Source organism: Peromyscus leucopus, chromosome 3, assembly GCF_004664715.2.
Source record: "Peromyscus leucopus breed LL Stock chromosome 3, UCI_PerLeu_2.1, whole genome shotgun sequence".
Lineage (NCBI taxonomy): Eukaryota > Metazoa > Chordata > Mammalia > Rodentia > Cricetidae > Peromyscus > Peromyscus leucopus.
In genome coordinates, this window is record NC_051065.1 from 127,374,810 (window position 1) to 127,390,942 (window position 16,133).

Genomic DNA, 16,133 nt, shown 5'->3' on the forward strand with positions numbered 1-16,133 from the left:
CCCACCCTGCACGGGCTGTGCCTGGACACAGTTCCCGGGGCTGATGTGTGAGTGTTGGTCTGCCACCTGCTCAAGAGAAGGGAAGTTTTAGCCCTCAGGAAGTTCAGTTTTGAAGACGCCAAAAGAAGGCAAATCCTAACTGATGCCTATCCTGGGAAAATCAGTTTGATATTAGCTCTGAGACCATGTTATATTTCAATCCTCAGTGTGGCCCACAAATACAGCCTAACCTAAAGTTAAACAAAATGAAAGTAAGAGTCATCTGTTGGACTTATTTATCTCAGAGGCAGGCATCCACAGTACCTCTCTCTCATACACAGTTTCACTTCATGTAGTCACATGTTAGAGGCTCAAAAATGAGAGATGGAACATTCCAGAAATGAATGGTTCATATTTAAATTCTGAGGAGTGTGATGCTGTCCCATGTCTTCTGGTTCAGGATGTGTATCATCTCTGTTTAACCTCTCCGTGGTATACTGCCCACCTGTTAGTGACATCCAAAGCCTCTTGTTCTTAGATCAACTGTCAAAGTGCTGCAGTGGCTGTGTCCAGGTAATCCTCGATTTCCTTAATCATAGGCCCCAAACCCAAGAGTGATGGCGATGGAAACTCATGGGTACCAAAAAAAGATCTGTATGGTGCTTCTTGTAAGTGGAAAGAGGAAATGAAGGGGGGAGGGGAGGAAAACATTCACTTACATTTACTGTTATTGTAAAATAATTTAAAAATATATGATGAAAACATATGTGTATATACATGATTTGGTACTTTTCTCTGCGGTCAGGGAATATAGCTTCTGTGGATGGGGAATGTACTCTTGAACATCTTGTTCATACAAGAGATCTTACTTGCTGGGACAATGACAGAATTCCATAATTAGACACAATTTATTCCCTTTAAATCATACAGTTTTCTCCAACAGCCTGACAATGTTAGTTACCCAATCCCTTTTTGTCCTGAGAATGTTGTATCAGTGTGTGTCATTTCTAGAGGAAGAGAAAATGAACTCCACAGATGGAAAGCACTTTAGGACAACAACCATGGCTCCTCCCCTCCACACCTCTAGCTCTGGTTTTAACAGTCCTGTTCTCCAAGCCAGAAGTTCTGAAACACATGGTTTGAGAAGGGAAGTTTTCTCTTTCGTGAACTTGTGTGAAAAGTTTTAGAGTAGTACCAAATTAAACCACACCCACTGTGCTTTGATGAAGCACCTTATTGAAGTCAGAACTCAGAAAATCTGGGTTGCCCGAGGACATCGGGGCACATGGCCACCATCCCTGGTCTCTCGCCCTTTGTCCACATTTGTTTTCTTTGTCTGCCTCGGTTTCCAGTCTTTCCTCACACCCTCTTCTCCCTGTCTCTTCTTCTTGTGTCCATCCTTTCTGTGTGTTTTCAATCACGACTCTTTAGCTTTCTCAATGTGTCTGCCTGACTTTTGTAAATACAGTTTAGCAAAAGGCCTCATTTAGTCAGATGTAAGGCTCAGAGCAAGGGCAGCTGGCTACTTCGTCCGTCCCCAGCTAAGTAAGTGTGGGAAGGAGTTAGATTTATTTTTTCCATTTTCCTCCTGAATTAGTCGCTTTTCTTATTTCTGTGATCAAACTCCCGAGAAGACACGTGTGGGGGCTTACTTCAGCTCACAGTTAGAGGGTACAGTCTACGGGAGGTGAAGGGATGACCACAGGGGACCACCAATTGGCAGACTGTGTGGTTGGTTGGGCTCCTCCCCTCATACCTTGACCAAACAGGAAGCAGAGAAAAGGCAGGAAGTGGGTGGGGCTTTTAACCTCAACGCCCAGATCTCAGTGAATGAATCACTTCCTCCAGCAAGGCTCTACTTCACAGGCATATCTGACCCATGGCCCCTGGGCTACAATCCACAGAAGATAGCTGGGAACACAAAATTCATAAGCTTACTTAAAACATGAGATTTTTTTTTTGTAAGGTGATAGCATGGATGGGATGTGTAGGATAAACTCTATAGATGACAGTAACAAAAGACACACCTCCACATTATTCAAAATGACACCACTGGCTGGGGACAAGTGTTTGAACCCATGGGCCCACAGAGGACAGTCCTCGTGCAAATCTCAACCCCTCTCAGATAGCACCCGTGGCCTCTTCACTGGGCCCAGCTGCTTTAGGGTAAAATGCATATCGACACAAGTCACCACGAACTCTTCTCATCCCTTTGTGCTCGCAAAGGCTCTTAACTCTTTGGCTTCTTCTCAGGGAGTGGAAGACGCTTTCATCAAGTCTGTGGACCAAGAGAGGTTGGCGTGCGAAAACAAAAGAGCAAGTAGGGCCTGGAGGAGTGAAGGAGCCATGGAGGCTGACATGCTAGAGAGGCTTGAGGGGTCACTGCCACAGACTGACGTTTTAGTGGATTTGGACAGAAGTCTTCCCATCCGAAGCTGCTTTACAAAGCACAGGAATGGCTATGGGGAATCTTGTAGGGTAACTTTTAGAAGGTTCCACTACCAATTTATAATGCAGAGACATGTTTTGCTTTCTCTCCAGGTCTGTAACACCACCACAGACAGGAAACACGCAGACACCTTCCTGGAGAGATGTGTGACGGAGTCAGTCATGAACATCGTCAGCGGCTTCTTCAACTCACCTTTTTCAGACAACAGTACCAGCCTCCAGGTAGCTGGACCCAGTGCCGAGAAGCTGTAATCTGGCTCGATGTCCTCTTGGACACTCTGGATAAATCACTTGTCTCTTATATTACTTAGCATTATGCCCTTTCTGACTTGACCAGACTTTAGCATTAACTTATTCATAATAACACAGAGGAATGGGTTTCATGGTGACATTTTTATGTGTATACAGTGTTACATTTTCTCACACCCTCTCTGCTCTCCTCTCTTCTTTTGGTCCCAATATTTCCTGTGTTTTCATTTGTTTTAGTGTCTCTTAGCTTTTGCTGTTTTGCCTGTTTTGATTCACTTTGAAATTTACACTTTAGCAAACCATTCAAGTTTATACATCATTTAATCAGATTGAAAGATCAGAGACAAACCCGTGTCCTCTCACCCTCTCTCTCCACTTGCAGATCTCTCCCCAAACCCCAACTTCATTTTACATCGAGAGACCTCCTCCTAAAATGAAGTCATTTTCTTCTAAGTGCTATGAGATATTTCACATCTGTATGTGGAGGGCCAAGTGTTGAAATAATGGCTGATTGTTCAGATGGGTAGGCACCTGGACCAGCTGCCACATGTTAGTAATTTGTCCTATAAGTTGGCATATTAAGATTTTCCAGTCTTCATAAATACTTAAAAATATTTTCACTTTTCAACCTTAAATATCTACAGATGAGGAAACAGCCAAATACATTATGACATATTTGTAGGGTATTTTACTAAAAATTGTGTTCCAAAACAAATTAATAGCTAAGAAAAATGATTCTCAATTAGCACAACACCACAGAATTGCATTAAATGTCATCTAGTTTGTTTGTGTGAAGAACACAAACGCTCAACCCTATGTGTCTGTGAGTTCCCACCTGCAGACCCTGACAACCTTCAGTCAACAATATCAGAAAACCTCGTATTGAAGGTTTTGTATAGCTTTTGGTCTTTAGTCTCTAAGTGCAGTACAACAGCCCCTTATACAGTACTTACATTTTATTAGGAATTATAAGTTGGATCCATAGATACACACGGATTTCTGCATGTCTGAGGTTTGATGTCTCTTTCGGTGTCTGTTGGCGTGAGGGATAGCATCTTGAAGATGTTGATCTTGGCTTTCTCTCCACTGAATGTGGTAGTGGGCCCCTGCGGGGTCAGAGACAGGTGAACCCTGCAGCTTGGTGGCCTGTCAGGTCTAGCCAAGACAGCTTCGGGATCAGTGAGAGACCCTGCTCGCCAAAGTAAGGTAGAGGATGGATGGCAGAGGAAGATAGCTGAGGTCAGCCTCTGGCTTACACACACACACACACACACACACACACACACACACACACACACAGAGGAAAATAGTGAAAACACAAATGACCGATTTTCTGTAGTGCCTGGCATGTTTCCTCTCACGCTATCGGCATACAGACATTTTGTGGAGTCAGGTCCTTACGAGTGGCATCGAAGCACACAACACTGTGTGGTACTTTACTTTTTGGTCCTGTCTGATAAGGTGTAGCTCTGCTCCCTCCTCAGGCATGTTAGGGTCCATGGCATAGTGACACAGAGTGACCACTTTCCTTCTGTTTTCAGACCCACCAGCCAGTCTTTATTCAGCTGCTGCAGTCTGCCTTCAGAATTTATAACTGCACCTGGCCCAATCCAGCCCAGAAAGCCTCAGTGGAGTCCTGCATCAGAGCACTGGCTGAAGTGGGTAAGTCGGGGATTTGGTTTGACTCAGTTACACATTTCCTGGAGCAACTGGACTTGTGGCTAAGAGCTTCACAAGCAGCTTTCCAGTGTAGAACCTCACAAAGAAATAAACCAGGCTTCAAATATGGCTTAGTGAGGTTTTGTAAGAATGGCTTAGCTAGTTATCTTCCTTTAAATTGTGGAATCATTTTATTTATTAATAAGGCCTGATATTGTTAATAACTTTTTATGGCAATAGACATTTTTGAGTTTTTTTTTAGCACTTCAATTTGTGTGAAATCTGCATCACTCAAACGCCTGTTATACACTGAAGGCTTCAAGGATATAAGTGAAATGGAGGCAAGAGATTTAAACTAAGGGCAACGGAGTGTAAGAATTCTCATAGATGCTCCACTCTGTATAAAGTTATGCCTTACATAGTTCTGTATATAAAATTTTGTGTATGACAGGTGTGTTTATGCATATGATGTATGTGTGAATGCAGGCACATGCGTGTATGGCACACATGTCAAGGTCAGAGGACAACCTCAAAGCTATTCCTTGCCTTCCACATTATTTGAGACAGTCTTCTTGTTTCCCCTGTATGCAGGCCCAGAGCATCTCCTTTCTCTGCCTCCTACCTGTAGCAGTGCTGGGATTGCATCTCACGGTAGCAGTGCTAGGACCACATCTCACTGTAGCAGTGCTGGGATCACATCTCACTGTAGGAGTGCTGGGATCACATCTCACTGTAGGAGTACTGAGATTACATATCACTGTAGGAGTACTGAGATTACATCTCACTGTAGCAGTGCTGGGATCACATCTCACTGTAGCAGTGCTGGGATCACATCTCACTGTAGCAGTGCTGGGATTGCAGATACACACCACTGCATCTGGCTTTATGTGGGTTATGAAGACTCAAATTCCTGTTCTCAAGCTTGCACCATATGCACTTACCCACTAAGCCATCTTCCCAGTCTTTGTGTAGATTAATTATGGATGGAGGGGAGGATAGAGAAGAAATATAGGCTTAGATTGACAGAAAATAACAACAACAACAACAACAACAACAATAATAATAATAAAGGAAAATCAAGAGGCATGTGGCCATTCCTGGTGATTCCATACTTTCATTGTCATGGTTGTGGTCCTGGCCACTGTTAATGTTTATGAGCATATACCATGACCAAGGCCAGCTCTTTTACACCTTTAACCTTTGATAGGTTCTTTGATTATTTATATTTCACAGTTCAGGAAACCATTATCTTTGCTAGTCATTTAGTATATGCTTAGTAAGTATGTGATAGACAATCAATGATTTAGCTAATTATGACCACTAAAGTATTTTTAGTCTTTACCTAATCTGCAGTCTGACCTAAGAGATTTTATATTAACAAAACCTAATGGTGGCACCATTTTTAAGGAAATGAAAAATCAGATACAGTCTAGGAATATCAATTGCTGACTACTACAGCTAATAGTAATATAGTTGCCTAGGGAATTAGCTTTAAATAAGAATTCTACTTATAAATATGTGGAATAATAATTATAACTAAAATCTCTACTTTGCTTGCCTCTTTGACACACATGTGCCCCTGTGCCTGGGCACCCCTCCGAAGTCCTGCCCTGGATTGCAGAGCACTGAAGCTCTCTTCTCCTCCTCCCCTCCTGCCTGGGCTCCTGGTCTACCTGTCGCTGGGGTGGGATTTTCTTCCTCTGTGTGCAGGTGCTAGGGCCCTCTAGTCCTCTCATATTTCTTAAGTGAATGCTTTAATGTATTAAAATTAATAATATAATAAGTTATCTGTATTTCTTAAGTTAATGTTTAGGCATTTAATGTTGTCACTGGTATAGTAAGTGATATGTTTTCCACACCATGTTTATGGTTTTGTTTTGATATGAGCCTCTGGCTCTATCCTGGGTCACTCTGTTGAGTGAAGACCTTCACCTATACCTCCTGAGCCTGGCTGTCCCTGGCCCCGTGACCTCCTCTCTCTCAAATCTGACTGTCCTGTGCATCAGCCCTCTTGTCCAGACTTTCAGCTCCTTTCTGGGCTCCAGTGCTCTGGGCCATAGCTGCTTTCCACACCTTACGTCACTGGGCTCCTCCTGAGGTGTTAGAACTGAGAGGCTCTTCAGGGAAGAAACACACAGGGAGGGGGAGACTCCAGCCCATATATTGTCAAAGATAAAGCCATACATGACTCTCTAATCTTTATTTAAAAAGACACAATGTTCAGAGATATTTATGTAAAATACTAACAACTCCAAGTGCTAGAATGACCAGTGAGCCTTTTTATTTGCTGATGCTTTGACATAATTTCCAAATTTTAATAATATACTGCTTTCCAAGTTATAATACAGTAGTGAAAAGGGTTTTTTTTTGACCAAATTAGGAATTATATCAATCATTAAAAGGAATCATCTAAAGGAAAAGCAAGTAGTGTTAACTTTTCACACAGCTCACAGCCTTTCCTTCAGATTATAATTCTAGATTTTATTTCCTTCTCTCCCTTCCTCTCTTCTTCCTCTTTTAGTGCTCCACAAATGCAATGGGAGCTGATACCACTTGGCCCTACCCAGCACTTAGAGGGAGTGCTGGACAGAGAAATTGAGACAAAGTCAGGCATGGGAGCAGGTACACCTGTAATCCTAGCTACACGGAGGGTGATGCAGGGAGATTACAAATTCAAGGAGACACAGAGGGCCCCTGTTGCAGACCAACTAACTAATAAAGAATGAATGAATGAATGAATGAATGAATGAATGAATGAATGGATGGATGGATGGATGGATGGATAAGAGCTGGAGAACTCCATGTGTGCTTACTGTCTAAATTCGAACTTAGAGATATTTAGTGTGTAGCCAGATCAATTCTTTCATGGCAAGATAGCAGAGCTGTTGGCTTAAAATAGTCACCAAAAATACACTAGCCTAAATACATTTTTATTTTTAAGACTTCATTTTCTGCACTAGCCAAAAGTGAATGGTTTTTCAGAAAAACTTGGTTCTTTTTTGTGTGCTAAATGAACACACATGTGTGATAAGAAGCCTAAAAATGATTTTATACAAATCTGCAACCAAGGAAATAATGGAGAGCGATGCTTCGGTATGCTGTCTCAGTTTTCTCTCCATGAGGCTGACTTGCATCTCCTTCTTCTGTTGGTCCCTCTGTCTTACGTTTTACAACCACTGCCTGTGGAGGTACACCTGCAGTTCCATCATTTGTGAAGTAGAGAGAGGTGGGAAGATCAGGGGTTTAAGTCAAGTCTAGACTATATGTTATGGGCTACATGAAACCCTGTCTCAAACAACAAAATATTTTTGTGAAAGTTTCTCTGTGAAAGCCAATTTTTCCCTTCTTCTCCACAATGGGCCCTTCTCCTCCTGCTGCTCATACTTCCTTGTGGTCTTTATTTGATCCTAGCTTATGCCATCACAAGCATAAAGATGGCTCAGCAGTTAGGAGTGTGTCGTGCAGAGGACCTGGGTACCACTCCCAGGACCCACATTTAGTCGCTCTCAACAGCTTGTAACTCCAGCTTCAGGGGATCAGATGTCCTCTTTTGGCCCTATGGACACTGCACTAACATGTACAAACTCAGATAGTGACACACAAAATCTGTAGTTAAAAATAAAATAAATCCTAAAAAAGACATTCATAGGGAGCTGATGTCATATAATATCACATACTATGCCATTGTCATATTATCACACATCACATCATTATATTATATATCACGTCATATCATCATATATCATGTTATAGCATTATATATCATTTCATTTATATTGTGTCATATCACACCATCATATTGTAGCATATCATTCAATAATTTATAATATCTTCATTGTTTCATATCATATCATCATATTTATTATATCATCATATATAATTCAATCATATCATATCATGTCATATATTGTACTATTTCATACTGTCATATACTACTATCACATTGTATTGTCATATATTGTATATTGTATCATCTCATATATCGCCTCATCATATCATATCATATCATATCATATCATATATCATCATGTCACATCATATCATCATGAATCATATGTCATTCTATCATATAATTTCATTTTGTATCATTGTATCACATCACACTATTGTATTGTAGTATATCATTCAATAATTATATAATCATGTATCACACCAATTATCATTTAATATATTATTATATATATCATTTGTTTATAGGTATATCATCATGGCATTATATAACCATATCATTTCAAATTGTCATCATATTATATTATATCATATATCACATATTACACCATCATATATATCACCTCATCATATCATATATCACCATATCATATATCATCAACATCAATCAAATGCTCATGTCATACAGTATCATGATAATATATAATATGATGTGATATGATACTGTATGACATGAGCATTTGATTGAATATCATGTCATTTTATCATGTCATTATACCATGCCATCATATCATTCATTTACATCATGATAACTTCATGTTATCATATTCCATGTATCATGTCATTCATCATATTATATATTATCAAAATATGCATATCATATAATTTCATATTACTATATAATCCTATACTATCATACCATCATCATATTACCATATCACATCATGCCTTATAGTCATAGCATATCTTCATATCATATCATATATCCATACATTATATCATTTCATACTGTGTAGATGAACGGTCTTGTTAAATAAGAAACACAGAGCCAATGCAGAGATGAAAGCCCAAGAGGTCAGAGCTAAAAACCTTACCCTTCACTGCTGCTGTTGTCCTCTTCAGCAAGAGAGCTACTTCCTGTCTGTTTGTCTTTTTTATAGATTTCCTATTCTGCCTTCTCACTGGTTGTAAACCCAACCACATGACCTCCTTGTCACTGCCTGTCTGTATAGACCTCCAGGTCTCTGTGGTTGGTATTGAGATTAAAGGCGTGTGTCTCCATGCTGGATGTATCCTTGAACACACAGAGAGATAAGCCTAGCTCTGCCTCCCAAGAGCTGGGATTAAAGGCGTGCACCACCACCAACCAGTTTCTGCTATGGCTTGCTATTAGCTCTGACCCCCGGGTAACTTTATTTATTAATATACAATTAAAATCACATTTCAGTACAAATAAAATACCACCATAGTATACAATGATGGTTTGATGGGCTATGATATGACAGTATTATAGTGATATTTTAATTGTACTGAAATGTGATTTTATTTGTATGTTAATAAATAAAGTTGCCTGGGGGTCAGAGCTATTAGAACCATAGCAAGAGCGTGGCGGTGGTGGCACACACCTTTAATCCCAGCACTTGGTAGAAGAGCTAGGTAGATCTCTGTGTGTTCAGGGATACAGCCAGCATTGGAGACATACACCTTTAAGACCTGGGGGGCTGTACATACAGACAGTGACGAGGCAGTCACGTGTTTGGGTTTACAACCAATTAGAAAGCAGAACAGAAAGACTATATTAAAGACAGACACACAGGAAGTAGCTCTCTTTCAGAGAAGTAGGACCACAGCAGGAGGAAGGGTGAGATTTTAGCTCTGAGCTCTGACCTCTTGGCTTTCTCTTTTACATTGGTTCTGTGTTTCTTATTTAATAAGACGGTTGGTTACATCTACAGTATACCATATCACATTATGCCATGTTATCGTATCTTCCTATTCAGTCATAGTTAAGTCATATGTAAACATATCTTCATATCATAAGATTTATTTTCCTTCCTCCTTCTTAGCACTGTTTAAAATCTCTTCTCACTTCTTTACTGTTTCTTCATTCAAAATGGAGACTGGAAACAGGGACTTTGATGTATTTGTCAGTAGGGCCTGGAAATCTGTTTCTGATAAGCAAGGTAATAAATGTATTTGTGACTTTCTCACTGTGACAGAACACTTGAGAAAAACAGCTGAGGGCAGAAAGGGTGGGGTGTGTCTTTGCCTGATATTTCAAGTGTTCGGTCCATTGTGGTGGGAATGGCACATGACAAGTGTGTCTCTAGCTGTGGCCACAGGAACGTGAGGCAGCTGGTCCCATTACCCACAGCCAGGAAGCAGAGAGAGATGAATGCTCAGCTCACCTCCTTTTTATTCAGTTGGGGACCCCAAGCTGACAGGCTGTGCCACCTTGTTCAGGGTGGGTCTGTCCTTGGTTAAACATCTCTGGAAACAACCCCAAAGACACCCAAAAGTGTCTGCTAGTGTTTCTAAGTCCTGTTATCGATGAGATGTTAACTACCACAGTAGGTGTGTATTGATTTATGGTAGTCTGTGGACTACGGTGACATTTCCTTGGTTAGTATCAAAAGGCAACATGACAATAAATGTGAGTTAAAGGTCAACTGGTGATATTACCTTGACTAGTATCAAAAGGCAAATGACAACAAATTTGAACTAAAGGTCAAATTACCCTGTGTGCGATTCTAGGGTTAGGCATCTCTTGAACAGAATGACTATTTCTATGATTTGAGCAAAGGCTGGGGCTTCCCAGACAGAAAAGGACTGAGGAAGGCAGAGGGAGTTCACACAGCAGACCAGCTGTTCCAGATGTTTCCAAGTTCCTTTCTGTACAACAGGAAACAGAGGGACACCCATAGTGTGTCATGGTTGGTTGCTGGGACTCTCCCATCGTTCTTGGAAACTGACCTGTTTCTGAGCCCAGTCAACACCCACTCTGGATAGGTCAGGTCTCCTGAGACATCAGGAAGTCTACAAGAGTGGCCTCCTGTGAAGTTCAGCCCTGATTATTTAATGATTCCTCATGATCTGGAAGGTATTATTGTAGCTGAGGTAAATCCACTCTATTAAACATATTTCCTGCTCCTAGTGAATTTCTAGAGTGTTAGAGGTAGATAAAACATGTAAAGAAAGCAGAAACAAGTGTAAAGCTAAGTGCCTTATCTATTAGAAAATTCTAGAGCCTTCATGGCACTCAGAACACATGGATAGTCTGTGATATTTGCAGCAATAAAGTGCATGATGCAGAGAAATGAATAGCATCCCCATGGCTCAATATCCTTTGTGTGGTGCCAGCCCGACCTCACCCAACTTTTAAACATCTAATGTTTGCAGTCATCTCTAATGTGAAGGAATAAAGTTAATTAATGCCTGTGAGTGGACTTTCTGTGTTATGAAAACTGCTATCCCGTGGGTGTTGGTGACCCACCAGCAATGCTAGAGAATGCCTTTCTCCTTAACATCGTGTTTGGATTCTGTCAGTCTTAATAAAAATATTGTTAGAGTTTTAATGCGTTTTTCTCTGCTATGCGTGAGGAAGAAAACTACTCCATATGATTGAGCCATTGGTATTTCCTTTTCTGTGACTAGCCCCTTCCTGTGATTTGAGTTCAACTCTTACATATTAAGAAATGAGCTCTTTGACTATTTGCTAACCAGTTTTCTTCAATTTTCATTAGAATTTTTATTTTATTTTCTAGCAGAAGGAATTTATAATCCCTCTGGGGCTTTTTAGTTCATGTAAGTGTTTGCATGTGTTCCTGTGTGAGCAGGTGTGTGTAGGTCAAAGGGTAACTTGTCTTTTAAAGAGGTTCTCCATTGGTCTAGAACTCGCCAAGTAGGTTAGGCGCCAGGGGTCCTCCTGTCTCCGTCTTCTGAGTGTTGGGGTTATGAGTGCACCCCGCCATGCCTGGCTTGTTCTGGCCGATGGAACTCAGGCGCTCATGCTTGGAAAGCAATGAGCTTTGCTGCCTAAGTTATTATCCAAACCCACTTCTTTTGAGGTTTAATTTCATTTCAGAATAGCTTCTGTCAGTCTGAGGTGCTGTTTAATTCTCAGAGAATTTTCATATTTTGATTTGTCTGCATCTTTTGGGTGTTACTGTTAAAAGCTGTGTACTCTCTGGAGATGAGCATGATGGGCCATGCCTTAACCTTTGCACTCAGGAGACTGAGACCATAAAGATTGCGAGTTGTTCCTGTCTCACAGAGAGGAAGATGAAGAAAGGGGAAGAGATGGAAGAAGGGAGGGAGGGAGGGGGAGAGGGAGGGAGATGCTTTGAGATACCTAGAATACATTTACTTACAGCTTTCATGGTATGGACTCAACTTTATCTTTCCAGATGACTAGCCAGACCTCTGAGTCTCATTCTTGAGTGACCATAAGAAGTATGGTTTTGTTCATTAATGGGTCGTTCATGTAGAGTTGAGTTCCACACAGGAAGTGTGATGTATGTATCCATACATTTAGTGTTCTCCCTATTTAAAAACTCCAGTGAAGTACTTGCAAGGGGTCCTGAGTTCAGTCTCTAAAGCCATATAAAAGTCTTGACATTGTGGCACCTGCCTGTTATCGCAGCACCAGGGAGGCAGAGACCCGTGGGCCCCTGGGGCTTACTGGCCAGCCAGCCTGACCTACTTGCAACATTCCAGGCTAGTGAGAGACTGCCTACAAAAAGGAGGTGGAGTCTGAGGAAATGCAGACAAAGTTGTCTTCTGGCCTCTACACACACATGTGCGCGCACACACACACACACACACATACACACACACACACACACACACACACACACACACACACACACACGTGTTTGAGTTGTCACAGGATTTGGGCATGCTGGAGAGCAGGTGCAGCTCCTGCCCACATCGTCATCCCACAGCTCCAGCTGTTCTGGTTCTGATGGGCTGACAGCCAGCCACGTTCTTCTAATTAATGCTCACTCTTTCTGTTCTCCTCTCCCCATCCTGTCAGTGTGTACAGCTAAGCATTTTCTTCTGTGGCACCTATCACGGAGCTATATGTCTTTTCAGAGGGTCTGGTCTGGCAGATACCACCAGTGACTCCAGCTAATTAAAAACATCCACATAACACACAATATTTAATGAATTATAATTAGAAATTGATTTTTATTACATCTTAAAGCCCCTGAAAAGACTTGTCATATCCATGAAAATTTTGGGATTTATAAGCCTAATTAGGAGGTTAGCCATGTAAAAATGCCTGTGAATGAAGGTCGCTCATTTTTGAGAAGTCATTTTCTCTAGGCAGAGGTCCCCCAAAGCAAAGTGCATGGGCAGCAGCCCTCTCCTCTCCCACTCATTCGTTAGGGACTTGGATGCCTGCCTCTGATGACATGTCCTTAACAAGGCAGTAGTTCTGACTTAGAGGCAAAAGAGGAAAACTTCTTTATAAGAACTCTAATATGGCCCTTATTGCACGCTGCAGGTATGAAGAATGGCTGGACTTAGCAGGTTTATTAGCTGATTGTTGCTGTTTACTGTGGGGATTTACCCTGCTGTGTAGACACCACAGATCCTGCAATGTTTCTTGCTTGATGGCATTTAACTCAGTCTCGATTATGGTTTTGACTTGACAATGTTGTTTTCATAGTTAATGCTCTTGTGAACAGGATAAAACAAATGCTTTCCCTAACCCAGTGCTCCATTCCGACCCCCACCACGCATGCCTTTTAAACAACCTATGGAAATCTAGCTCAGCATTTTCTGTTTTGATTTCCAATTAATATCTGTATTATTTTGACAGAGCAGAGAATCTATTTCAAGGCATGTTTGTAGAGTTTGTTTATTTTTAATTTAATTTGTTGTTGTCTTGAGGTACTGGGAATTGAACCAAGAGCTTTGTGCATGCTGGGTATGTGTCCTACCACTGAGATGTATTCTCAACCCTTAAAATGTTTGTTCATTGTTGTGTGAACACGTAGCTTATTTTTAACTCAAATGTGCTTTGCTCAATTGCAGGATTAATCTTCTTTCACAGCTTCAAAGTCATAATTTAACTGTAGGATACAGTTTACATCTAGGCCCGGGAAAGTTGAGTATGTTACCTGGAGTTCATATTGTACAGTTCATGTCAAGATAGAACACTAGGTCAAAAATAGTCATATAGATTGAGAAACAGAAAAATGTTAACACTTCAGCTTTCTCTCCATGTGCCACCATAGAAGAATATGTGGATCAGCAACTCACAGGTGGATCCTGGGTGGTACTTGTTGCTTATATAAGGTGCACTCACTTATGTAAGAGGCACAGACTCATCATCAAACTAAATTCCCATGGACAGCATCAGAAAAATATTCCCACAGTGTTTCCTTGTGTCATATTATTATTTTTTAAAAGTTTGTTATTGTTGTTTTAAATCACGTATATCTGTGTGTGTCTTGGGTGTGGGTTTGTGCACGCGAGTGCAGACCACAGAGGCCAGAAGAGGGCAAGATGGGCTTTGAGAATTGAACTCAGATCCTCTGGGAATACGTACTCTAACCACTCAGCCATTTCTCCAGCCTTTGATGACGGGGCCACCTAATGAATCTGACTCACACAGAGTCCGTGCCTGCACGGTTTAAGCAGAGGTGACGCCCGGTTGCAATATGTTGTGAGGAAAGTGAAGGTCTGTGAGGCTGGTTGGTCAGCAACCCTGAAGCAGCACCGTCCTGGGCTCAGTTGCTTGGATGTTCCAAGCCAGTGCTGCTCCTATGGGAAACGGCCAACACGGAACGGAGGTCTCAGCGGAGTTGGGCCATGGAGGAGAATCAAGTATCTATAAACCGTGTGTTCCTCGGCTGTGTGGAGGCTGCCTGTCCTTCAGGGTGCCGTGGTGCAGCGTGGGCAAGGGATGTGGGAAGACACTGTGTGCTTCAAAGGGAAATTGGTCAGGAACAGTAGGAGTCTGTTTTAGGATCTGGGCAGGGGTGCGCTGGGTCAGGAGGGCTGCTCCCAGATGCCAGCGTTCCTCAGCCTTCAGCTGGAACTTGTATTTAAGATGGTTCCTGGCCCTGTGTTGGCAGCAGAAATTGCTTATTTCAAAGAAGTGTTTAATTGTACTTTCCTGGTGGAGCATTTCCATCGGTGGAACAGTTCCGTCTAGTATTTTCCTCATTGTGTGAAAGAAAGTCTGATTCTGATCCCCTCTCTCTCTCTCTTTTCCCTGTTACCCTTCCCCATCTCCTCCCCCTTTCCTCGCTGCTTCTCTCTTCCTTTCCTCCTCTCCTCTCTCTCCTCTGTCTCCCTCCCCTGCTCTCCCTCTGTCTAGCCAGCCTCTCTTTCTCTCCCTATTCCTACCTCCCTCTTCTCTCTCCTCTCTCTTGTCTTTCCCCTCCCCTCCCATCTTATTTCCTTTCTTCGTCTTTCATCTATCTCTTTTCCTCCTCTCTCTTCTCTTCCCTCCCCCTCCTCCCCTCTTCTCCTTTTCCTCCCCTCCCTCCTCTCCCTCCCCCTCCTCTCCTCTCTCCTCCCCTTTCTCTCCCTCCCCTCTCCCCTCCCCTTTCTCTCCCTCCCCTCCCCCTCCTCTCCTCTCTTTCCTCTGTCTGCCCCCTCTTCTCTCACCCACTCTTCCTTCCCGTGTTTAGATTTAGAATACATCTTCTGGCGCCTGTCACTGACTCTGACAGATTCCATGCATGTGTGTTTCTTGGTTGAGCAGCTCTAAGTACCGTCCTTTCCCATGGTGTCGTAAGGAAACGCTGCCCTCCCTCCACGCTCCTTTTTCCTCTGCTGCTTGTTGGATATATCACTGGCTTCCATGTCTGTGCTTTGTGTTATTTGTGTTCCATTTTGGAGTAGAATTAATTTTCCTCCAGTGGAACTTATAAATTGTGATGTGTAAATGTATAACTATTTGCAACAAAAATGAAGTCTGTAGAACCAGACTTTTTTTAATGGAGGAGGCTCTCGGGGCTGTACATGTCACAAGAATCATCTTTGTTTCTTCCCAGCTCTGTTCTCCTGTTCAAGCTCAGGCTGAGTTGCCATAGTTTCTTCTATTCATTTGACATTTTCTTGGATACTTTTCTCTTTTTTTGATGTAATTTGTGCACAGGAGTTTCAGA

General features: G+C 42.0%; 1 protein-coding gene across 2 annotated transcripts in view; it reads left to right on the forward strand.

Annotated features, from left to right (window-relative positions):
- Positions 1 to 16,133, forward strand: part of Itpr2 (inositol 1,4,5-trisphosphate receptor type 2) — a 423,811-nt gene that overhangs the window by 209,398 nt on the left and 198,280 nt on the right. For both annotated transcript variants that reach the window (XM_028891637.2, XM_028891638.2), the window contains 2 exons: positions 2,521 to 2,649; positions 4,218 to 4,338. In XM_028891637.2, the coding sequence (XP_028747470.1) occupies positions 2,521 to 2,649; positions 4,218 to 4,338 (250 nt within the window). The remainder of the gene's footprint in view (positions 1 to 2,520; positions 2,650 to 4,217; positions 4,339 to 16,133) is intronic.